At 36.5% G+C, this 24,952-nt stretch overlaps 1 protein-coding gene across 4 annotated transcripts in view; it reads right to left on the bottom strand.

Moving 5' to 3' along the window:
* The window catches only part of TRPM3 (transient receptor potential cation channel subfamily M member 3), a 493,648-nt gene extending 479,309 nt beyond the window's left edge, over positions 1–14,339 (bottom strand). For all 4 annotated transcript variants that reach the window (XM_054583031.1, XM_054583028.1, XM_054583029.1 and 1 more), the window contains exon 1: positions 13,962–14,339. In XM_054583031.1, the coding sequence (XP_054439006.1) occupies positions 13,962–14,051 (90 nt within the window). In that variant the 5' untranslated portion in view covers positions 14,052–14,339. The remainder of the gene's footprint in view (positions 1–13,961) is intronic.
* Between the last annotated feature and the right edge of the window lie 10,613 nt (positions 14,340–24,952).

Here is a 24,952-nt window from a genome sequence, read left to right as displayed (position 1 = left end):
ACATGAAATCGGGGTGGTGCAATTTCATTCAGCAGGAAGAGCTGACAAACACACTGAAAGCGTCCCAAACCTTTCAGTAGTGGTGAAACCATAAACAGAGGGGGAACTCAAGGCGGGATTTAAGGGGACAATGGAGCCCATCACACTGTCTTGGAGTGGGACTCTAAAAGCATTTCTTCCTGACTTCAGTGTGTTCCTCCAATAGAGAAGAACCTACTACTTTTCTGGACTCTCTTAACCAGAAATATTGTCTCTCTAGCACCCCTGAAATCAGGTTCTGTAGTTGGAGTTCAATTTTTCCTGCTATGTGTTAGTGAAGGATGCACAGTAATTGGTTATCTTCATGCGCAGAGTGAAATTTTAGTTTTGCATTACTTGCAGTGAAGTTTTAGGCTTGGGTGGCTTTCAGAACCATTAAGCTATTGTATGTCTAGGGGATTCATGCTAATTGAATTAGCAAAGCCTTGTGCCTACATTCTTGCTAAAAGAGTCTGTTCCCACCCACATTACATACTAGAAGAATGGGTCTCAATGGCCAGAGTTATAGCTGATGATTCAATTTCTCTGACCTTAGCTTTGCAGGCAAGGGTGGATACTCGACAAAACCTGACTCAGTGAGGTTCCTGAAGGATATGGGAGAGACATACTGACAAGATGTAAGAAATGCAGCTGCAAGATCATATAGAACTAGACACTGTGGCAAGGATCAGTGAAATACAGAGAAAGAGAGGAAGCTGTTCTACCGAAAACCAAAACCAAACAAAACCAAACAAAACAAAACAGTATAGAGTTGATGAGCCAAGAGACTCCAGGGCCTCATAATAGAGAAGCCTGGATTCCTGTGTTGCCTGGCTTTGTTTTCATTCCAGTTTCTGAATATCCTAAAAATAAGCCTTAGGAGACAGTTTTTATTGAAGTTAGCATGACTATATTTCTCTTATTTGCAAACTACATTTAAAAGAGTAATTTTAATATAACTGCAACAATGATTTATGTAAAGGTTAATTTTATATGTCAGCTTGTCTAGGCCACAGTGCCCAGATATTTGGCAGAGCATTATTTTGGATATTTCTGTGTGAGTGTTTTTGGATGAGATTTGCATTTAAAGTAGTGGTCTTTGAATAGAGCAGATTGCCCTCAATAATGGGGGTGGGCCTCATCTAATCAGTTGAAAGCATAAAGAGGAAATAAAAGGCAGGTCCTCACTGAAGCAGAAAGAAATTCTCCAGTTGACTGCCTTTGGACTTCATCTGCAACAGTGTTTCTTCCTGGTTCTACAACAGATTGCCTTTGGACTCTAACTGCAATGCTTTTATGAGTCTCCAGCCTGCAAGTCTCCACCATCAAATTTTAGGCTTGCCAAACCTCTACATTCATGTGAGCGGATTGCTTAAAATAGAACTCTTGATCTACATATGCACACACATTCTATTGGTTCTGTTTCTCTGGAGAACCCTGACTAACACAACCTATAATAACTACAAAGTATAATTAGTTGTACCTAAATAAAATGTATTCCCTAAGTTCAAATTATTACAAAAGACATCCTGAATTCTGTTTATTTGCATTGCATCATTTGTTTTATTTGCATTGCATCATTTCTGTTTTATTAGGTTGAAAGAAAAGACCTCATATTTACTGAATACTGAATAATGTGTATGCCAGCAATTTTCAACCTTTTTCATCTCATGGCACACATAAACTAATTACTAAAATTCTGTGGCACAGCAAAAATATATACTATATTTTTTGTCGATCTGACAAAAAGTAGATAAAATTTTGATTCATTCACACCAGACAGCTATTGCTATGTTGGCTGTTGTCATTTTTTTTTATTTGACAATCTACAGGAAAAGAGGTCAGTGCTCCTGACTAAATAGGTATTGCATGTTTTAAATATCCCTGCTACATACCAGTTGAAAATCACTGGTATATGCTGACACCAAACATGTATTTAGTTCTGAACAATACAAAGCAGTATTTTTATTTAATTTTTAACTGAGAAAACTCAGGTACAGATAAGTTTTGTATCTTGTCACTTTGAGAATATGCCTTTTAATTATTTTCTTTCTTTTTTTGTCTAGCACCCAAATAATCTATGCATTTGTATTGTCAGTACATAACTCTTTAATCTAGCTGGGTTTCATACTAAAAGAGAGTTAAAGGAGGGGGACAGATGCAAGATGCAGAGAAATATCAAGAGGGAATTATGAGTTTAGAATTAGAAAAATCCAGTAATACATGGCTTAACCTATCTGCGCCTTTTTTTTTTTTTTTTTTAGCTACAAAGAGGAGTAATTGTGTTTATTATATTTGTTTCACAGGCTGCTATGAAGTTCAGTTCATTTTATACATAAGCAAGGTACTCTGCAAATTAGAAAGAACTTTTCAAATGTTATGTTTTAATATAATTTAACCTTAGGCCCCTGTACATGTCAGTATAGATTGTAAATAATGACTTCTTTTTTGAAAAATTGCAATCTTCTTTTTTTAGAGACATAGAAGTATACCCTAACATACACTAGATGTGAGTTACATGGTGAGATAGCAAGCCCATGGCTCACTGCTCCCCAGTGAGCATGAGATGATGCTATAATTATATAAATAATTTACGCTAAGCTTTTTCAGCTATCACAGTAATTTTAAAATAAATAGGGCACACATGGATTTCTATCATTCCTACATAATCCAAGAATGTTACAGCTGTCAGGGACCTTAACGATCACCTCGTGTTTGGCAAACTGAAGTCCACAGACCAAGTTCTACCTGCCCCCTGTTTGTGTACAGACAGTGAGCTAAGAACAGTTTTTACATTTAAAAATGTTTGAAAACGATGAAAGTAAGAATATTTTGTGATGTCACATGAAATTCAAATATCAGTTTGTCTTCGTTCAGGCTGCTATTAAAAATATATCACAGACTAGGTAGCTTATAACAGCAGAAATATATTGCTCACAGTTCTGGAAGTCCAAGATCAGAGTCCCATTATAGTCGAATGATGGCCCTCTTCTCGGTCACGGACTTCGCCGTGAATCTTCACATGTTGGAAGGAGCTGGGGAGCTCCCTGGAGCCTCTTTTACAAGGCACTCATCCTAGTCTTAAGGGTTCTATCCTCATGACTTAAATCCCTCCCTAACACTCCACCTACTAACCTCATCACCTTTGGGGAATTAGAGAGTCAACATAGGAATTTTCAAAATGTGAATTGGAATACAATTACATTCATCAGTTTTATGTTGTGTATGATTGCTTTCTCCAACTTTGATGACAGACTTAAATAGTTTTGACAGAGACTGTATAACCCACAAATCCATTTACAATGTCTTTTATTTTTTAAAAAGTTTGCCAACCCTGAGCTAACCCAATTCTGTCTTTTATAGATGAGAAAACTGAGGCATTGAAAGATAAAACTATGCTAGGTAACTTAAGAAGGATATTAATTAATGCAGTATCAGGGCTAAAATCTAGTTTTTCTGTTCACTTTTTGTGCTGAATTTAATAATAAAAATTAGCTTTGATTAGACTAATCTTTAAATTAAAATGTATAGCCTCCTTGTACTAATTCCTGGATTTACTGCAAAATCTTTGATTGCTCACATAAACTAACTTTATATAAAAATGCATCTTGATAAAGTAAAATATTTTCATCATTTATTCACTGAAATGAATTTATATTGTATTATTCTTCAATAGTTCTAAATAGAAGTTATTATAGAAAAATATAGATAAAATTAAATATTTTAACTTGATATATCAATCAAGTTAAAATATCCTCTGCTTTTAATTCACAGAGCAATAATATATGAAACATTCAAACACTTTCAGAAAAATTGGCCGCATTCAATTTTCTTACAAGAGATGACTGACAATAAGATGAGAAATAATTCATTAGTCATTTTGTGTTTAGTTAATAGAGCTAGACCAGTTATTTTCCCAAATGTAAGCTAAATTTCAGTCTTCTATAAAATGAAAAAAAAAAAGTGTGCCTAAAGTCAAAGTACCCCATTCATATCACTAGGAAGTCTCTATTGGATTTCCAGTAAAATCAATTACTTACCCACCCTTTAAAATACACCTGTAAGATGAAATGCTTAAAGCAGTTGTTCTCAACTGGGGGTAATTTTGCCCCCCTCCCTATATATTTGTCAATGTCTTGAGAAGTTTTTGATTGTCGCAATGGGAGATGGGAGGTACCCGTGGTGTCTAGTAGAAAAGTTCAAGAATATTGCTAAAAGTCCTACAATGCACAAGACGGTTAGCCCCCACAACAAATATTTATGCAGTCCAAAATAGCTGCAGTGCTGAGGTTGAAAATCTCTATTTTAAAGGAAAATCATTAGGCTAGCCCAAAGCATTCAACAACTACAAAGACAGATTCTAAATGTTCAAGTCATCATTTATTCATGAACTAGCACTATAGAGCAAATATTTTTATGGATGTTAGTATGACAGCTCATTTTCTGAAATACCTTTATTCATTTCTTTCTTCTAACAATGAGATGTATCTCTCCTAGTATAGAGATTATACCAAAAAGAATGATTTACCTTTTTTCCTTCCATATCTATCATTAATCTTAACCAACATGTAGTAAGATAATTTTCTAATGATTCTGATATCTTCTATAAAAAATTTATTTTGAGTTCAATTTTCTTCCCAGTAGGAACCTAATAAACTAACACTTCTATTTGACTTTTATCCATGATACCTGATATAGCAAAATAATCTAATATTAAACATAAAAACATGTCCCAAGTCCAATTTACCCTTAAATGGAAATGCCAACATACTTCAATAGGATTGTGTCTACATGGTTATCTCTAGTCATTTGCAAAAGGCATAGTTAAAGGATAAAGCAAGAATGGCTCGGCAAGTTTAACAGTGTAGTTTTTCTTTCAATAGTACTTACTCTAATTCATAGTGTAACCCAGTCAACAATATTATTAAGGGTAATATATTAAAGTCTCTTAGAGCACTAAATTAAGGAATACACTTTCACCAACATAATTAATAGATGAGGTAATTTCAATCTCTTTCAGTAAATATTTTCAAAACAGACATCTGGTGCTACCTACTTCCAGTTTCTTCCTTGAGTACATATTGGTTATGTACTCAATTCCTTAACTCATCTTTCAATTTGGGGAACATATGAAGTGCAGAGTGGGGCAAAAGGAGGATTACAGTTATGAGTTCACAAAACACAGAGTTTATTCTTGGGTTATTATTTATTAATTATTGTATTATTTTCCATTAGAACAACGGTACACCTGATTTTACCCAACCTGGTATGTCACCTCAAGCTCAAGTATTCTTTAATTAGACAAAAATGCCAAGACCCTATAATACCTATAAAAAATTTGGTTTTTCTGAGTAGTGACTTTGGAGCACTGCCTCGAGGGCCCAGTTATCCATTTCCTCCAACATTTGCCTATTCCAGCATAGTTCATCTAACACGCAGAATATCTTAGGCTCTCTGCTAAAAGCTGCATCTACCAACTTGTCTAAGATATAATTTCCTGACTTTAAGAATATCTTTAGATGATGTAAAAGACCTAATAATACTATGACACATTAAAAGCAAAGATAGAAGCACCCACTGACTTTTATGGCCATGCACATAAAAAAGCTTCATCTGGTTTTGGAGACTGAGGGACATTTTTTCCTTAATTCATCCAGCTCACCTGAGTTTAGTACTAAACTATGGGCAGGAGTTAGGTAGAAAAAGGCATGGTTCAGATTTTCCAGGCAGTTAAAATTGCTTGTGCAAAAAGCCTAGCTTTAAGGAAAGCAGAGGACAGATCACTGAGGGTCTTATACACCATAGCAAGGAGCTTAGATTTTATTCTACAGAAGGAGAACTGAAGAATGTCAAACATGGGAGCATCCTTGTCTTTAAAGTGAGCCATTTTAGTGGCTGTTGGAAGGGTCAACTTGAAGTAGACAGCTGCAGTGTCTTAGACCCAGGAAAACGAGAGACTGATGTTAGGAACTAGGAATAGACAGAGGGGGTGGAGTAGAGACATATTTGTGAGGAAATCTGATAGAACTATTTGCCTGATTACATTAAGGTTATGAAAGCAAACAAAGCAAAAGGCATATGTCCAGGTTTTCCAGTTTGAGCAACTTGGATGATTCTAGCAATTAGGAGAAATTATCCAGGAAAAGGAACAAATGTATGGGAGCTTGCTTAGTTCACCAAGAGCCAAATAATTAGGACAGAGTTTAAACTTAGTGCTCTTTCTTTGTGGCAAAGTTTTTCTGCCTTCAACCATCATTATGTAAATGTATGATCCCTTGAAATAAACAAGAGGTAAATGTGCCATCTTCTAATTTAGGATATTACCTATCTGCTACACATTCCTAACACCTAAAGCAGTTTTCCTGCATGGTCCCTTAAGAAATAATTAGGAAAGTCACTCAATGTTCTGTCAGTATGGGGACTTGCAAGATGCAGTGATGTTATGAGCCTATATAGATTGACAGAGAAATATTGGGTGCTCAATTTTAACAATAAAAATTAGATACTGAGGTGTGGTCATACCAGAAGCATGATTTTAACGAGCTAATGTCTCTTTACTAAAGTGTCACACTTCAGAAGAGATTGTCTCAAATGACAAAAAGCATAAGGTTCATCTGGGTTGCTTGTCAAAATGTAAGACTGCACTTTGAAAAACGCTTCTTCAAGAGCTCATTTTGATGGCTAAATCTCCTTCCAAGTAAGGTAATTCAATATATAAAATGTTGCTGTTAATGGATTTATAAACAACAAAATTCTCCCTTTATCTATCTACCACCTGTCATCTATTTGTCTATTAATTAAATCTTAAAAAAATCTTTAATTATTTGGAGGAGAAGCAACACTTATCCATACTATCCCTAAACTGCAATTTCCATGCACATGCCTCCAAAAATGGAATAAGAGGAGAGCCGCTGGTTGGAGCAGAATTCCTAAATGCTTTTAAACATAAATTTTACATGATTAATGTGAAAATTAAATGTCCCCTTCCTAGGGAATTTGTTTTATCTGCCCCCCCACCCCCAACCCCTGCACCTCATCAGTTATAGCATTGTATCCTCCTCGTGTGCTCAGGAGCCAAAACTTTTTTGTTCAGCTCAATTTTCCATATTTATTAGTCAATACTAGGTATCTTTTTTTAAATTTTTAAATATAAAATTAATTTTACTTTGAATGTAGTGTTCCAAATTAAAGCCTTGGGTGTTGTCTTCCTCTTCCTCCCTGTCCAGAATCTCTTTCTTCTTTAGTTTCTGAAAACTATAGGCGGGAAGGGGGATCTCTACCATTGTGGGCATCAGTCATAGATGCTTTGGCCTTGGCCCCTGAGTGAACTGGCCTCTTCTCACTTGGTACTATCACATACCATTGGAATTGAAGGGGCATGCACTTGAGTGACCACTGCAATTCCAAGGGCCATTACAGGGAACGTTAGATAAAAGGAGCAGGATGCTGAAGAATCTTGACCATGGACGCTATCTTTGGAAGCTCATGTTTCCATATAAATTCAATAAAATAGAAAAAGCTAAAATTATATGTCATGTGACTAAAAACAGTCATGAAAATATGCAGAGAAATATATAAACAAAACATTTAAAAATACAGACAAACATTTCTTCAGATTATGATGTTATATCATCTACAAACAAAACCAGGTTAGCTGAACACAATTTACTTCTCTACCTGTAAATAATCTTTCATGATTAAATTTTGAAAACCCACGAAATGTTTACTTAAAAAACTTGCTCTCACCGTTGACTAACACATGATCTGTTCTGCCTAGATGCCAGTGTAAGAGAGGGCATTTAATGGGCTTTTTCCTCCAGCTCAGCTCAATCCATGGCAGCTTTTCTCAATGTGTGGTCCTTCTAAGAGCTGTTCAAAACAGAATCACTGGAAGAGCTTGTTGCAATGCAAGGTCCTGGGCCCACAACCGACCTACTGAATCAGCACTCCTGGGATGGGCTTTAATGTCTACTTTGCTTACAAGCTCCCTAAGTGATTGCTAAGCTCAAGAATTCTTAAGATTTCATATATCATTTACGTGTTTGTTCAGCCCTTTATTCTTCAATAAACATTTACTAATTAAGTTTGTTAGCCACAGTTTTTAAAACTCTTTTTTAGATGAGCTCGTAGCTAGTTCAGTTGCGCCAAGAGACAGAGGGAGGCGGGGATGTGAAGCCACTGTGGGCAGAGGCAGCATTCTCTTTCCCTGTAGGAAGTCGTCTATGAGGAAGGCAGACCCTTTCCCTTGAGACAAACCTTGCCCCATATTCCTGTGGCTGCACAGTCATCCCAGAGCCAGGTGGCCCTAGACTTGGACCTCCCAGCTACATCCTCCCTCATTCCCCAGTGACCACACACTTTCCTTCTTTCCTCCACAATAGAGCGCATCAGAAGCCAGAGCTCTCCAGAGAGACAGGAGGGTTTCTTGTTGCCTCAGGAATTTTCTTCAGGCTGCCCGAGGAACATTTCACAAAAAGGCAAGTTGCGTGGTCACTGTTCAGCAGTCTGAGTCGAAGCCACCATTTGAAACACACCAGATAAATTTTCTTTCTATGGGGTTTTAATTTGGGCACATTTTCTTTTCTTTCTCTCATTTTGTTAAAGGGAATCTGAGGCTGGCGTGCTGAGATGAAGAGACAAAATTTCTTTATTGTTAGGCCCTTAAAACTTCACCTAACAATACACTGTGTTCTCCTAAACACAATTTGTTCTTCAAGTTTTCCATCTTTAAAGCACTTAGTGGAATTGGTTCCTAACAAGTTCCCTGACCTAACTCACCAGCATGTCTAGATATATTAGGTGTGTGTTTCTGATCTTGCTATAGAAACCAGTTCATTGGTATTATTTTACCTGCCATGTAAAGATTCAGAATTTTAGATATGTAAGGGAGAATTTCAAAGTCCTAAACTTAAAACACAAATTTAAATGATTCTCAATATAATTGTTTTCTAAGAGAACATGAAAGAAAAGTCAGTTTCTGGAATGTCTGGCAGAACAGAGACCCAATTCATTTTGTTAGGATATTGTTATGCTTAAGAGGCAGTATAATGGACATTGATTACCATTATATGGAATTAAAGGGGCAGAAAACATTGGTATTTGGGCAGAATTGGTGATCTGTTTGCCTAACTTGATCACTGTACTTTCCATTATTTTCCTTGTGTTACCCAGTTTACTCTCATTAATCCTTTGATTAACATAAAAGAGAGATTGGAAGGAAAAATAAAATAAAATTCTGAGTTTTTTTTAATACTGGATTCCAAAATATTTGGAGTTTAATATGCATTGGGAGTTGTTTTATAAGAAGTCAGGGTATAAATTGCAAAAGTACAGTCTAAGAAAATTAGAAGTGATATTACAAACTGTATATGATTTACTTCAAAGAGGTCCTCTATCAAACATTCAGTGGGGCTCATACCCATCAATGATATGGAATTATATTTCTTACTTTTGTCTTAGTCCCATCAGAATCAGTGACATAATTTTTCTAGCTCACAAAAGAACTACAAAGTGAGAAGTTCTGTCCTTTCTTCTCAGGACACTTATTCTCAGACAGTGGGACCACCATCCAGCCAGATGACAAAAAAAGAAATGTGGAAGTTATCCTATATTCTTTTATCCACCACAGCTAATCAATTCAATAAGGCCCTTTTAATTTTACCTCCATTACTATTGCTTTAGTCCAGGTCCTCATCAATTCTCCAGGCTTCTAATATAATCTCTTAGCTTTCAGGCCTGCCATCTCTCCATTCTAGACATTACACCCAGAGCATTGTATTTAATACCTGAATTGTGCGGTCACCTCCCTGATCAAATCCCTTTAATGGCACTCTGGAGCTTTCAGGATAATGGTCCAATGCCTTAGCTTAGCAGTCAAGGCCCTCTATGATTTAAACCCTGTTGACTATTCTAGTCCTTCTTCCATTTTAATATCTAATCCAGTTTAACTACTTTTATCCCCAATAAAGTATGTTCTTCATTGCCCACAGAGCATGGCAGCCTTCATCAGAGGGAAGTCACAGTGTTGCATCTAAATCAAATCAAGATATAATCTGTTCATTTAAAAAAAAAAAAAGGACACTAAGCTACAGAGAGGCTAAGTAGCTTACCTAAGGTCACACAGCTGGTTAGAAACACAATGGAATTAGGACCCAGTGTTTAGGCTTAACCTTTTTTTTAATCTCTTTCTGACATTGCTCAAAGTGGGCAAAGTCATACTCTTTCTCAGAAAAAAACTTTGAAAATCCTAAAATCATACTAATCCTTTGGTCTTCATTAACGAACTGGCTTTAACATGTGTATAAAAAATCTGTTACAAGTACAGAGTTTTCCTTTCACCCAATGCAACATATTTTTCAGAAGCCTTCTCTTTAGTAAGTCCACCAAGACTTCAATACAGAGAAAGCTCTCTACCTGAAGATTAATCTTCAAATTCAACACATTGCCAAAATAAAATCTCCCAAATAAAACAATGGCTGAGGCAGATCTGATAATGAATATAAAATATGCCAACAATCACCTGTCACAGAATATAAAATATGTCACAGAATCACCTGTCACTTGACTTTTGTGATTAATAGTAAGATGAAATCTTGAAACACATAAGAATAAAGCAAACAACCAAACAGGAATATTTTGGAAAGGGTCCTCTTTGAAATGTACCTGTTAGAAAACAGATTCTGTCTTTTGGTTATTATCATCAGATGCCTACCCAGAAATTCATTTTCAAATCTTATAACCCAAATGCAACCCCAAATTCAAAATTTGAATTGGTTGGCGTGTTCAAAATCTGCTCTGAGATGGACAACAAACGAATGAAATGTTTTCAGAAGGAATAAGCAGCACATTCCAACATTGATTGGGTTAATTCATGCTTCAGCTGATGGCCTTCCCTTTCTGGTTCTTTAGTATCCTGTTTCTATTAGGAAATGAAGAATCCAGGAAATGGGATTATGAAGCCATCTCCAAACATTAGTATGGTACTGAAAAAAGTGAGCAAAGAGACACAGATTTTCAAGGGAAGGATGGGGAGGGAAATTGGCTTGAGCCCAAACTGTCAGAAATGGTGAGTGAGGTGGGTTTATCGAAATCTGATCATGTCATCATGCCCTACACTGCATTTACTGGCAAGTCAGGGCACTGGAAAGGGCAGATCACATTAGGAAAATGCTTGGAAGAGGAACAGAAATTACCTGTTGAATAGTAGAATTTGATTTGTTAGCTTAGGATTTCAGTAGACTCCTGGATACCCAGAGAATCCATCCATCAAATTAACATGGTGGTGGGAGTGTGGGGCAAATAGAACTAGAGATTGTGAGGAGAGGGAAGGAGCAGAAAGTAAGGAAAGAATAGTAAGAATTACTATTACTAAATATTTAATTTATGGATTAAACCAGGAAGAACATTGACTAAAAGATGCAAAAGATTACTCAGGAACTTTCATTTTACTTGAAATATAAAAGCCAGGCAAGTATATATAGGGTGTAGTGAAGAAAACACAACAGCAACAACCCAGAGGGAGGGAAATTATATAACACTCATATCCATAATGTCAATACTACAATTACTCATATAAAAAAGCAGATTTAATTTTTTTCAAAGTATTCCTGAAATAATTTATCTCTTTATTTTTTTCTTTATTTCTTTTTTATCCTCATCTGAAGACATTTTTTCATTGCTTTTATAGAGAGAGGAAGGGGTTGCGGGGGAGAGAGAATCAATTGTTTGCTTTCTCTTCTCGTAAGCACCCCGACCAGGGATCGAACCTGCAACCTGAGTATGTACCCTGACTGGGAATCAAACCTGCAACATTTTGGTCTATGGTACTACACTCCAAACAACTGAGGCACACTTGCCAGGACACTTTATTATTTTGTTTAAGAGCTTGAAATATGCTCTATATCAGAAGTCTCCTAGGATAGCTATGATCTTTCAAAAATCCAGATGTCACCTGGAAAAGAAGTTCTCTAGTAAAACACACCCTGCCTTTTGGATATTGAGAAAATTGGAAAGGTTCTGCTTTGTTGGATGAATTGTAATAAAGCACCTTGTTAATAAAGGATATTAATAAAAGATGGTAGGGTTGAGCTGTATGCCAACAACAGTATTGGTGTAGTATTGACAATGTCTGCTGATACATAGCATGGCCAGTACTTTCAATTAAAAAAAGATGACAGGTCTTCTAAAAATATTTTATCTCAGATAGACACTTCTCTGTTGGTTTTGTGGCATGTAAATGATGAATAGCATTTCCCATTAAACAACTAGACTGTTAATTAATTAATAATGACAGTGATATGTACACACCTGTTAAGAACATTCTGTAAGTTAGAAAGCATCATTTTAGGGTGAAGCCAATGACTGACTTTAACTGAAAAATGCTTTTCATTGTACATCAAATTGCTAGAATCAATTTTCACTACCATAGTTGGATTTGCCAAGACATTCTTTGCCCCAGACCCTTGATTCAGCAGTGATTCTGGAGAAAAATTTACATTCATTTGTTAGTTCCCTGGTCTCATTCTTTTTCATACCTTATTACACACGTGGTTCCAATACAGGAAAAGCACTTATATCCAAGAAAGCTTCTCTCCCATTCCCCATCTTCAAACCTGCTTTTCTTCCTGAATACTCTTTTAGAGAAGCAAACCATCACCATGACAACAATATGATGGGGGTTTGTGCAGGACATGGGGGCAGTTTGTGTTGAACAGAATAAGGAAAACTCAGAAGGTGGGAAATAAATACTCCTTTGTGAAAAGCCACTTAGCTATACAGAACTAATTGTCCACATCAAACTTGACTCAACCAGAACACTGCCTTGGTGGAGCGGGGTGGGGGCAGGGGGCAAGGTTGAAAAACACACATTGCAAGTGTAGTCTACTCAGAGCTAATTCTTTAATCTTTCATGTGGCTGATTGGACTCAATGTCCAGTGGTTATTAAGCCAAAATATCATATTAATATGGAAAAGAGAATTAAGAACTTTGCCTTGCCTTTTTAACTTCTAATGAAGGTGGGATATCCAGAGATTAGCACGTTTCCCAAATAAATGTTTCCATATTCTCTTTTTCTGGGGAAAAATATCTGTTCTCTGTACCTGTTAAATTTCATTTGTATTCCTTTCCCTACAAGGCAGATGATGAAGGCAAATTATTATGGAGTTGTGGGGGCTTTTTCAATACCTTTAATGTATTTGCTTCTACAAAGAGGAGTGCCGCAGACACAAGGTAGCAGTCCTAGCCCAGGTGTAGTACCATTCTTTTGTGTATCTCAAAGCCTGTGAGGGAGAGCTCCAGGCATACATTGAGCATATATTTAACAATACTTTCCCACTACTGACTCCTCTTAGGAGTCTAAAATTATCATGCTGGTTTTTAAAAAACAAACAAAAAAAAAGACACAAAAAAACAAAAAAAACAAGAACACCCAAAAAGTCACAATCTCATGAGGTTCATTCTTTGTCTTTACCTGAGCAACCACCTAAGGACACAGGACTTTTAAAATAATGAGGAGAATCCTTTGTTCTCTCAGGTTCCATTTAAAGGGAAAGTGGGTCGCAGGGCTTCCCCAGGGAAGGGGGAAAAAAACCCAAACAAACCCTGGAGCCAAACACAGGGGAGTAAAAGATTTCATTCCCACTATTGCTCCCACCTTCCCAAAGAAGTTAATTAATTCTGTTTAAGGGATATTGTTGAGGGGTGGAGCACTCAGGAAGCCCATTTTCTGGACTATAATCTTATTCTCCAATGTGGCTCAGACCATGGTCTCCTCCCTGCCACCATGGGGTAAGAGGCACTGAAAACCTTTCCAGCCATGGGCAGCAGAGTCGGTATTGCATGCATTCCTGCTCCCCAAAATGTGCTGTCCTGGCCCAAGTGCAAAGTTGGGTATTGACACCTGAAAAGCACAATTAGAGCCATTCAAAGCAGCAAGTTACAGTACCTTAAGAAGTCTGACAGATGGGAGAAAGGCTGCGTGGCACAGCTTCCGAATGGTCCAGTTTAGGGGTCGAGGAGCATCAGTCTGATTCATGACCCCTTGAAAATTCCACCGGGAAAACCAGAAACTGCAAACCTGAGCAACGCCTAGAAAATAAATGGCCCCCCACGCCCCTGGCGTCCCATGGTCATTTCCACATCTGCAAATTCCATTAGGGCAGAGGCTTCCTGGAACTTGGGAGACTAGTCAAGTGGCGGTGCCTGAGCCACTGAACCTTCTTGAGAAAGCCACCTCCCCTCTGCCTGCAGCGGTGCTCATGCATACCAAATGTGGCTGAATGGAGGCACACTGCCTGCTGCTTCGGGGAGCGGATGCACGGTTTTGAAGGAGAGGGGCAGCCTGCAGGAAACAGCCTGTGGTCGGAGTGAGAGCAGCCTGCTCAGAATGCGCGCTCCCTCTCCCGCTCTCCTCCCCGTAAAGGCAGGGCAGGCACTGGGGGAGAACCCGGGCCATTTGCTCTGCTCGCTTGGTTTTGGGGGGAGCCAGGAAGAGAGGAAAGGGGAACATCAATAAAGCCAGAATGGGGAACTTGCACTTTCTTACACAAAGCATCTTTGAGGGGCTGGAAACTGGCACAAGGGGAGGGGCTAGGACACAGGGAGAAGGGAGGACTCCGAATGATAAGATAAACACTTCCCTTTTGATTTATGTGACAGAATAAATTGAGAGCTATTATAAAATTGATCTATACTAAAGGGGATCTCTTTCATGTTCTGGGATTTTTATTAACTGTGATTGACGGTCCTCATCCCAATATAAACATTATATAGGTGACAGACGGCAAAAGAAAAGCAAACTAACACGCACCCAGGAGCTGCGAGTTATTCCTTTCATAGAAAGCAGTGTAAAAGAATGCGTGTTTGGCTCGTCTTTCAAATGTGGCACTACCTAAATTGGGGGTTATCCCCTTCTAGAAAGCTACTTGACACTCTCTGCGACAAAATTTTAACCCCTGAGGTACCAACTGGAATGCTCTCTATAAAAGATGGAGTTTTCTGAAGCAGGGATACACACCCTCATCATTTTCCAGGGAGAGCTTTAAGAGAGAATTGCTGTGTTGGCGTATGTAGTCTTTAGAGATCCTGAGGTAAGAGAATAAAGGGGAACTTTTCAATTTGAAGGTGGACATTGGATAATTTCCCTTACAGTAGTGAAGTTCGCTGGTTGGGCAGTTGAATTCCCCCATGAGTCCAGGCGTGGGAACTCAATGGATGCAGTTAGCCAGTTGCTGCCCCTGAGAATTCCCACATCTTTAGAGCATTGGCCTCTTATTTTTCCTCTCTATGTCCCTCCATATGACTATGATTTTCTATTTGAAAAATAAGATTTTCTATTTTTAATTAACTTGAAGAGACTGGTAAATCCCAGATTCATGACTACTATGAATTCTGAAGCAGAATGAGGGCGGTAAGAGCAGATGTGAAACACAGGAACCCCGCTGTGATTCAGAATTTGGGAAAATGTGAATCTTCCCTGGGGTGTAATAAACACCTGACACACTGCATTACAACACTGTTTCCCGCACAATGGTCCTGTGTTCCAGATCTAAGGACACTATTGCAGAAAATCTAGTCCATTGGTGGAATCCAGACCCTTAACTTGCCTCATATAATAGAATTCGTGCATCTGAATATCTTCTATTAAACAATGTTACTTTAATAGACCCCCCACACAGTAAGTTCATTTGCTGTCACCATTCTACTTCCACAAAGGAGTAAAGGTAGCTTTAACATAAGTGCTAACATGTCAGGCATTGTGCTGGGCAACTAAATGCATTACACAAGTTCATGTCAATACAACCTTATGAAGTAGGTGCTACTGTCATATCCCCATTTCACAGATTAAGCAACTGAGGTCTTCAGAAATGAGTAACAGGCCTAAACCACATTACAACTGAAACAAGTCGACCAGACTACAAAAATAAGCTCTTTTTTTGCTCCGATTTCTTTCATAATTAAGGGGGCCACAGCAGTAAAGCCACTGTCCCATTTCCTGTTGTTTTAACCTTATCTAAGTGGCAATGTAAAAGATCTTGAAGAACTGCTCAGTATTTCTTTCATATTATTTCTTTGGTATGACATTGAGGTGGTAATTAACACTATGAATTCTGAAATCAGGCTGCACGGTACAAATTCTAATTTTGACCCTGGCCTTGGGCAATTTACTTACTCCTTATCTATAAAATGGAGATTAAAAATAAAACCATTCACCTAAGGCTGTTGTGACCAGTAATGAGCTAATACCGGGAAGGACTTAGAACAGTGCCTGACACATACTAAGTCCCTTACACCAAGATTTATCTTCTAGGCAGCATGTACTGATATTGAGGACAGAAACCACTGATAATTTCCAGGAAGTAAGCACAAGTGTGCATACTTATACTACCAGGTAATGAAGTCAAACAAGACAGATTAAACCTGAATGCTTCTTATGAGTTACCATGAGTTGAATAAATGGGGTAAAGAGGAAGGTGGGAGAATACGAGGGCAGTACACATTTCCTTATGCTATATTGCAGAGTGGTATTCATCAGATCACAAATGTTGCCTTTAGTTAGGCTACAAGGCTCCAGCCTTTCTAAGCTATTAAATGCATTAAATGCTATTAAGTGGTTCCGTTGTGGTTGGGAGAAATCTGCTCCACGAAAACGCTAAAACACTGCAGTTGCCTCTCCCCTGCTCTTCGAGGTGCCAAAATGTTAAGGACCCCACAAAAATGATAGCATCATTTTCATAACACACAGCCTTTGATCCTCCTAGCCCCTTTAATTTTTACTGAATAACTTTGGTCAAAGAGAATAGTTAGGAACTCTGTGGAATGGGGAAGTAGGAGGATTCACAGTCCTCTCTAACATCAATTAGAGGAAAGGAGCACAAAACTTCCAGAGAATTGATTTGGAGATTACACTGCAAAACGGGTAAAGATCAAAGAAGGAGGACAGTGCATGAGAGGGTTTTTTTTCTTCCATTGTTGGAGTAGTTTGTGACAGAATTCTTTGCTAACAAAACATCTAAAGCAGGATCCCCCGGACCCATCTTTCAGGAAAGGGTATTTTGACATGGAATGATGCCTCCCTGGGTTCTAGAGAACAGTCTAATGAGGAAAGAATAGAGAGAAGCAAGCGTAGCCCCAAAAGTTAGCATCTCATAAATCCAAAATGCTTGTTTACAAATTTTATGAATGTGGATATTTATAAATCTACAGAACAAATCTAGCAGGTTTAAAAGTCTGGCTTGACCACATTAACTTTCAGTACTCTAAAACATAGCAAACCCAGCATGTCAAATCTCTGTACTTCGAAGCCTGCACTTGAAAAAGCTAATTCTCTCCCATGCTACATAAGCCTACATCCCACTGATCATCATCACATTTTATTTCCTATGTAAATGATGTTGAATTTAAGAACCATGATAGGATTGAACTTCCTTAATGCTAACAATAAGCCACAGTATAGACATTTTGCATTCTTTCTTTTTGAAAACCATGTTCCCTTTCTTTAAACACATCACAGCAACATCGATGTAGCATTACACCCCTTTCCAAATGTCTTCCTTTGTACCCCTTAGATATAAAAGAAGCTGACCCATGAAAAACTAAGAAACAGAAAAGGAATGATACAGTGACCAGGTGTTCCAAAGCCTCCTGCTAAAACTTATTTTCTGTTCACAACACTCAAAAAATATTCCAGTGTAATTGTTAACAGTGTATTACTATAATATTGGAATTCATAGGTGCATGGGCATTAATTGAACATTTTAGGGATCTACTAGATGAATGTAATATACATAGTACAGAAGAACAATATTTATTTATCCTGGAGAAATATCAGGACCGGCCCAATAGTGAGCCTTTGTACCTAACTTCATTTACCTTTATATTTTACAATCTCAGCACTAACATCTTGGCTGCTTTATGACTAACCTCATTTATTAGCTTTGTTGTGTTTGATAATTCACCCTTTTTGTCAGAAATTAATTTGTTATGAATCCTATGGCAATTTATTAATTTTTGGTCAAAAAACATGTTCTTCCTGTTTCTTCCCCTTAACTGTACTCAAAAACAGCTATACATTTTTTGGAAATTTTAGATGTTTCTACAATATGTTCAAAAATATTAAATATCTTTATAGATTCCATTGACCTAAAGAATAGTTCTTAGTTATTTTCAAATATTTGCTCTTGAAATAGATAAAATAACTTACTTTCTTTACTTATTTTTTGCCTTTTGGCATCTTTTATGGGTAGTAGATTCTAAGGTACATTAAAATCTGTTAAAATAAATGACCACGTTGTTAGGTAGCTTAAATAGCATTTAATCTGTGTAAAAAGAAAAGACCTCAGAATTAGAGTAGTTTTCTACTCTGTTTTCTCCTTAGAATTAACTGGAAGCTTACCACCTGCTTCCCTGACTACTGCCCACCCCCCAGCCCCATGAACTCCTGTAGTGACAGAGAGCAGGTGAGATTTTGAGGCAGCCCATTCTGTGGCTGGACAGCTCTAGTTGACAGAAAGTTTTTCCTAAAACCTAAATAAAATGTGCCTCGCTGTCACCTCCAGGTTGAGTTTCTCTTCTGGAGAATGCTTCTCCAAATGTATAATGACAGGCAACAAGCACCACTCAAACTTGCTCTTTTCTGCATTGGACATCTTGGGCCTTAAATCCTTCTGCACATGTTGGAGTATAGTTATTTAAAACCCTCTTCAGGGCTAGAGTCAATAATATGTTACAGGGGCACTTTAAATATAATAGTGTCTAATCCTCTTAAATCCTTTGACTTCTCATAAATTCCTTTAGGGATCTTCACTAGTAATTTAGCTTCTTTGAAAAATTTTCTTCATGAAGGTTATGCAACTTTGGTTTAAGTAATAGCTGATCCCCCCTGCCCGACCCACACAGACTCAAAGCGAGTGTGCCAAACAGAACCTCTGCTGCAAAGTGACCTCCATTATATCTGAAGCCAGAACGCTTCTAGTTTCCCTCTCCCTCCCTCCCTCCCTCCCTCTCTCCCTTCCTTCCTTCTATCCTCCCTTCCTCTCTTCCTTCCTCCCTCCCTCCCTCCTTCCTCCCTCCCTCCTTCCCTTTCTCTCTGTCTCTTTGACTCTCTCACACTCTTTCTTTCTCTTGACTCACAAAGAAGGCAGTGATACCCCCTGCAAATTGGGGATAATAATTCTACCTATGTCAAAGGAATACTGTGAAATTAATTAGCTATTACCTGCAGAACCCTTAGAAGAGGAACCAGTACACAGTAAGAGCTCAAAAATATTAGCAATATGAAGTCATTCCCAAAGCTGATGCTCTAGGAAAAGCAAAGCAAAACAAAACACCTTAATTTCCTTCTTTGCTTCTTCCAGTATGAGAATAAGCTGCAGAAAACACACAAAAAAGAGAACCATATCTGACTTTACTTAACTGCTTTCCTCTCTGCAGTGGAGAAGGAATGATATATTTTACTACTAGAGTCTAAAACTTTAATACATAAAATGTTTCACTTTGGAAAGTACTAGGGTTTACAAGCAACTTCTTTCACCAAAATGCTAAGACATATAAGCTACTTCTTTTTTTCACCAAAAATAGAAATTGTACATATACACCCACAATAAAAATGTATAACAAATTTTCAAAGGCCAAAAGCTAAAATACATCCTTATTCAAGCTTTGAACTTTAAAACTTCTATTCACAAAGGGAAGGAATGATTTTTTTGTATGATTCTAAGATTTTAATGAGTCCATAGAGGCTTGTTAAAAATATAAGAATTTGAGATGTGCATTCCTAAACCAATTAACATTTGCATGTTTCTAATATGGTAGATGTTCTTTTTTCTGAACCTAGACATCACAAACACACACACACACACACACACATGCCACCCACATGCACACACTAATATAGGTATTTAAAATAATTTTATATCATGAAAACCATAAATCTGACCAACATTAAATCATTCATGAGTTCTTTAATTCATGAATGAACACCTTTCGGGAGGGGAATTTAAATAGTGAATCTCCACTTGCTGCTTGAATAAGTTGTGTGAAGCAGAGGGAAGCTCAGCATTTCAATGCAGCATTAATCAGATCTCCTGGTCAATGGGGATTCAAAGTAGACACAAGTCCAGGCTCAAGCCTCACTGTACCTTCTCAAACACCAACTGATTCCCACCTGTGAGAGCAGAAAACCTGCCCCAGCCTCACACCAAACTTGTGCATCTGGGTTTCTGAAACTAATGGCTAGCACTGGGTTGAACCATAAGGCCAGCTACCTGGGAAAGAAAGACATGCTGTGATCTGGAAAATTCTCAAAGCGGTAGATCTGCACAGTGGAGGATTTTAATGAAGAACGCTAATGAAAACAGTATTTGTTATTTATTTTTGTCAGCTTGTTAATTCTTATTCTGGTATCATATTTTTATAACCATGAGCTTTAAATTTTTATATTACTAATAATAGTGGCAGGGATTACATGATTTCAGTTTTTGAGAGGTATGGCACGATTTTATTTTTCCTCATGAGGAGGCATAAAATCCATGCAAGCAATTTGGATTTTGAAATCAGGAGAACTGAGGTTTAATCTACATAAAGTCATTGGGCAATTTATATATTTTTTACAAATTCTCATAATTAAACACAGTGGATAATCACAATAATGTTAACATAATGATTGATAATTTTTCGAGCGCTTAATATGTGCTAAGGGTCTTCTAAGTGCATAGCTCATTTAGTTATCACAACAAACCTATTAAACTTGCGGCATTATTATCCTTATATTACAGATGAGAAAATAGTCTCAGGGGGCCATAGTTTCAGAGAGGTTAAGAAAATCACAGAAGGTCACATGGCTGGTAAATGATTCTATAATCTGTGTTTATTCATTACACTATGTTACTGTCAATTAAAAAATATATATAAATGTGTGTGTATGTGTGTGTGTATACAAGTTTCCTGTGGCTTTCCAAAAGGAAGACAGTATTTGATCGCTAACAAAATCTGAAAAGAATGAAAGTAGCTTAGTGTATCTAACCTTAACATCAGATCTTGCACAGCACAGGAAAGATCAATGGTTGTCCCAATGGTTCTAGGTTTCCTATGTTTTTACTGCTGACTTCCACATTCCTTCCCTACTCTCCAGTTCCATCTTGCTGGAGCAACCTGTCCTGGGCAGGAAGTTCAGGCCTCTCTGGAGAGACAAGGATTTATCCTTACTCATTTGGTATATCTGATATATAACACAATGCCTGGGACACTGTATTTCTTAAGTAGAAAAATAAATGTTTCTGAGGAACTCACGTAATTGAAAATATGTAGCAAATTATATATGTACATAAATATATACATAACTTAGCTAAAAACTTAGTTTTATATATAAAGTTATGTATAATACACATACATATAGATGGTAAATTATATATACATATATATATATATACACACTCAATTAACTCTCACTACTATCCTAATTTTATCTCCACTGAATTTTTTTAAATGAGGAATCTAAGGTACAGAGTTTAAATATTTGACAAGATTACACAGTAAGTTTCAGAGTCATAGTTTTAATTAAAATATAAAATCATGCCTTGCATAATGTTCTATAATATATAAATAAAAAATGTATTTTAATGCAAGTGAATTAGTTTCAGATACTCAGATGTTTTATAAAGCTGTGGTGTATCATTCTTCATGCCTGAAAGCATATTCTAGATATTTGTCAGGGTAACAGGAAGCTTCAATCACATAAAAGATACACTTGGCCAGAAAACCTGGTAACTATTACCATAAGTACCTGCATTTTGCCATGTATAATGAACACTTTTTTGCCTAAATTTTTCAGGGAAAAATAAGGATGTGCATTATATATGGATAATACTATTCTGTATCTATATAACTGTTTTTAATTATTTTATTTGTTTACACTTTAAAAGTGTAACTCTCAAAAGCAATAGTGATATCTGTATGCAAAATAATACCCTGGAATATGATAAGTGGTTTTGTTTTAAAATATAAATAAATAAAAAATTGAATTAAAAAATTAAAACGAAATATTTTTTTTCTCCTGAAAGTTTGGGCCAAAAATATTGGTGTGCATTATATACAGAAAAAAATGGTAAATACCAAAGATATCTTTGCAATTATATAAATTGAATTATGATGATTATTGAAGGTTACTTGACTTTTATATAAAATGTAGAAAACATTTGGTGAGAAAACAAAACAAAATAGGATCAAAGTGCTAATTTTGCCCTGAAGCTATTAAATTAGGAAATAGTACCAAAGAAGAATTTTATAATAGCTTCAAAATTGGCTAATAAGTTAGATTTTTAAAAATTTTTTATTTTATTTTTTTTAATTAATTTATTTTTTCAAATACATTTGTCTCTGCCTACCCCCCACCACTTTCCCTTGCCCCCTCCTTCTTGCCTCCCTCCCTCAACTCTTCCCCTTTGGTTTTGTCCATGAGTCCTTGCTATATGTTCCTTAACTTTCCCCTTCACTTCCTTTTCCCCTGGCCCCCGCCCCTTCCCTCTTGTCTCTGTTGGTTTCTTTCTGACTGCTGTTATTCTAAATCTAGCCAAAACCAACCACAGGAGCCTAAATGATACATTCGCCGACATGAAGTATCTGGTTGACGGCAAGGGACCCCCAGCTGTCCTCGGGAAGCCTTCTCCAGTAAGGAAGCCGAGAGATGATAAGAGAGGAAAGAATCACAATGCTTTTTAGTACCTGAAATTATCCCAAAGAGAAAATATTGAGAAATTATTGTTTTAGAAAATAATGGATGGATAAAACTTTAATGTGTGAATTTTTTTCCTTTTGTCTTAAATTCTTTTCAAGTAAAGTACTGACTACAGATCAGGTGAGAGAATAATCAATTCAATTTTACCCAAAATTAAAACAGATCAAGACACCACCATGAGTAAAACCGCTCAGTTCTCCCCATGGAGTTAGGACAAAACCCAAACTCCTCATCTTGGTCTATAAAACTGAAAGTGATTTCATCTTGTCCAACTCTCCAGCTTTATCTCTGGACTTTTCACCACTCATCATGCTTCAGTCACATTGATTTCTTTTAATTTCTGTATTCCCTGTCACGGGTCATTTACCTATGGCGTTCTCTCTTCTAACGTTCCTTCACCCGGCTCTTCACAAGGTTAGCTCCTTCCCATACTTCAGGTCTCCCTCAGTTAAAGTGTAATTTCCTTAAAACACCCTTTCTTGATTTCTCTGCCTCTGTCTCACCAGCCACTGCAGCTCTGTGTTTGAATTTTTTTACACTCATAAGAACCTATAATTATTAAATAGTTGGGTTTTTTATTTCAGCTCTTCATCTCCTATGTGAATGTTACAGCAATTATCAACTGAATCCTAGGTCCTCCAGAATGTCTAAAACGTGATGAAACCTCAACCAAAATTTGGTGACTATAGAATAAATAAATGATAAATGAATGACCTAGACATGTCTGTTGTATTCTTTCTTTCAAGTCATTTAAAGTTATCTTATGGTGCCTAGGGCTTATTTGCAAACTGGTAAGAACACATTGATTTTTTTTTTCCAGTGCCTTCTTTTTTTAAGAAGGCACTTAACTACTTAACTCCATTGCCTTGAAAGGTCTAAGAATTACTTATTTAGATATCAAAAAAACTAATAAAAGGAGGACGTTCTCAGACTCAAACCTTCTAGTAGAGACCAAGCTCTAAACACATAGGGATTTGGAACAGAAGAGCAAAAGGAGAAAAAGGGAAAGTATGGATATCAGGACTTCAACCTGAAAACAACTCAAGCTAGAGAATTCAGTCATTTACCAATTGTGACAGCCTGGCCCATTCTCAAGTGTCTGTCACCATGGCAGTTTATTAAGGGATTAACTCAATACTAGACTATGCCTTTATGAAGGCTATTCTCCATTTTATATACACTCAAAATTGGTAAATTTTTTATGTACTAAAGGTGGGAAAACTACATTTACTATTTTTTTCCTGATTATAAAAGAACAACTTTTCAATACAGAAAATATATAATATGGAAAATTTTGAAAATTCATAAAAGCATAGATTAATACTTTTTATTTATTTATGTATTTATTTATTGTCTATAGACAATAAATAGATATTCCATATAATTTCATTACCCATAAATAACTACTGATGTGATATTTGGAAATTTTACCATGTATTTTAGGAACCATGTTTTATCTATAATTTAATATGATTATAATGTGAATTGATCTCCATGTTATTGAATAATTTTAGAAAATAGATTACAGGTTTATATGGAATTCTACTGTTATTTTATTCACTGCAAGATCATCAGCTTGTTTCCATTTTTGTCATAAATAATGCTCTTATAGATATTCTTGATCATACCCTTTTATGCACATCTCTGATTATTTCCTTAAGATAAATTTTGAGGTGAAAAAATAATTGGTTCATGAATCATGAATATTTTTTCAGGCTCTTGATAGTTATTTCCAAATTGCTATCCAGCGATGCACCATTTTACATGCCCTTCAGCAATATATAAAAATGTCCCTATTACTGAATCTTTGATAAAACCAGACATATCATTAATTTAAATTAAGTTTTAGCCAAGTTTTTTTTCACAGAAAAAGAAACATATTTATTTGGTAACTTATAAAGTTCCATTTTCTTGTGGCCATCTGTAATTGTTTAGTAAATTGCTTCTTCTTTCCATTAGAATTTTATTTTTCTTATTAATTCATAAGAGGTCTTTTATACTTAGGACATTAATCAGTTGTCATGAGTTGCTACTGTTTTTACAGTGTTACATTTGTCTTTTAATTTGGTTTATGTTCTTTTAAGAAAATTTTTACTTATAAAATTTTAAAAATATTTATACGTTCAAATTTAGCACTCATTTCCTTTGTAACTCCAAACTTAGATGTTATTGCTAAAGAGAGACCATCTTCAACCCAAGCTCAG

Source organism: Pteronotus mesoamericanus, unplaced genomic scaffold (assembly GCF_021234165.1).
Source record: "Pteronotus mesoamericanus isolate MK-2021 breed Mesoamerican mustached bat unplaced genomic scaffold, CSHL_Meso_final contig_73, whole genome shotgun sequence".
In the NCBI taxonomy this organism is placed as follows: Eukaryota; Metazoa; Chordata; class Mammalia; order Chiroptera; family Mormoopidae; genus Pteronotus; species Pteronotus mesoamericanus.
Note: the sequence above shows the minus strand (reverse complement) of the source record. Positions and strands in the feature narration are given on the sequence as shown.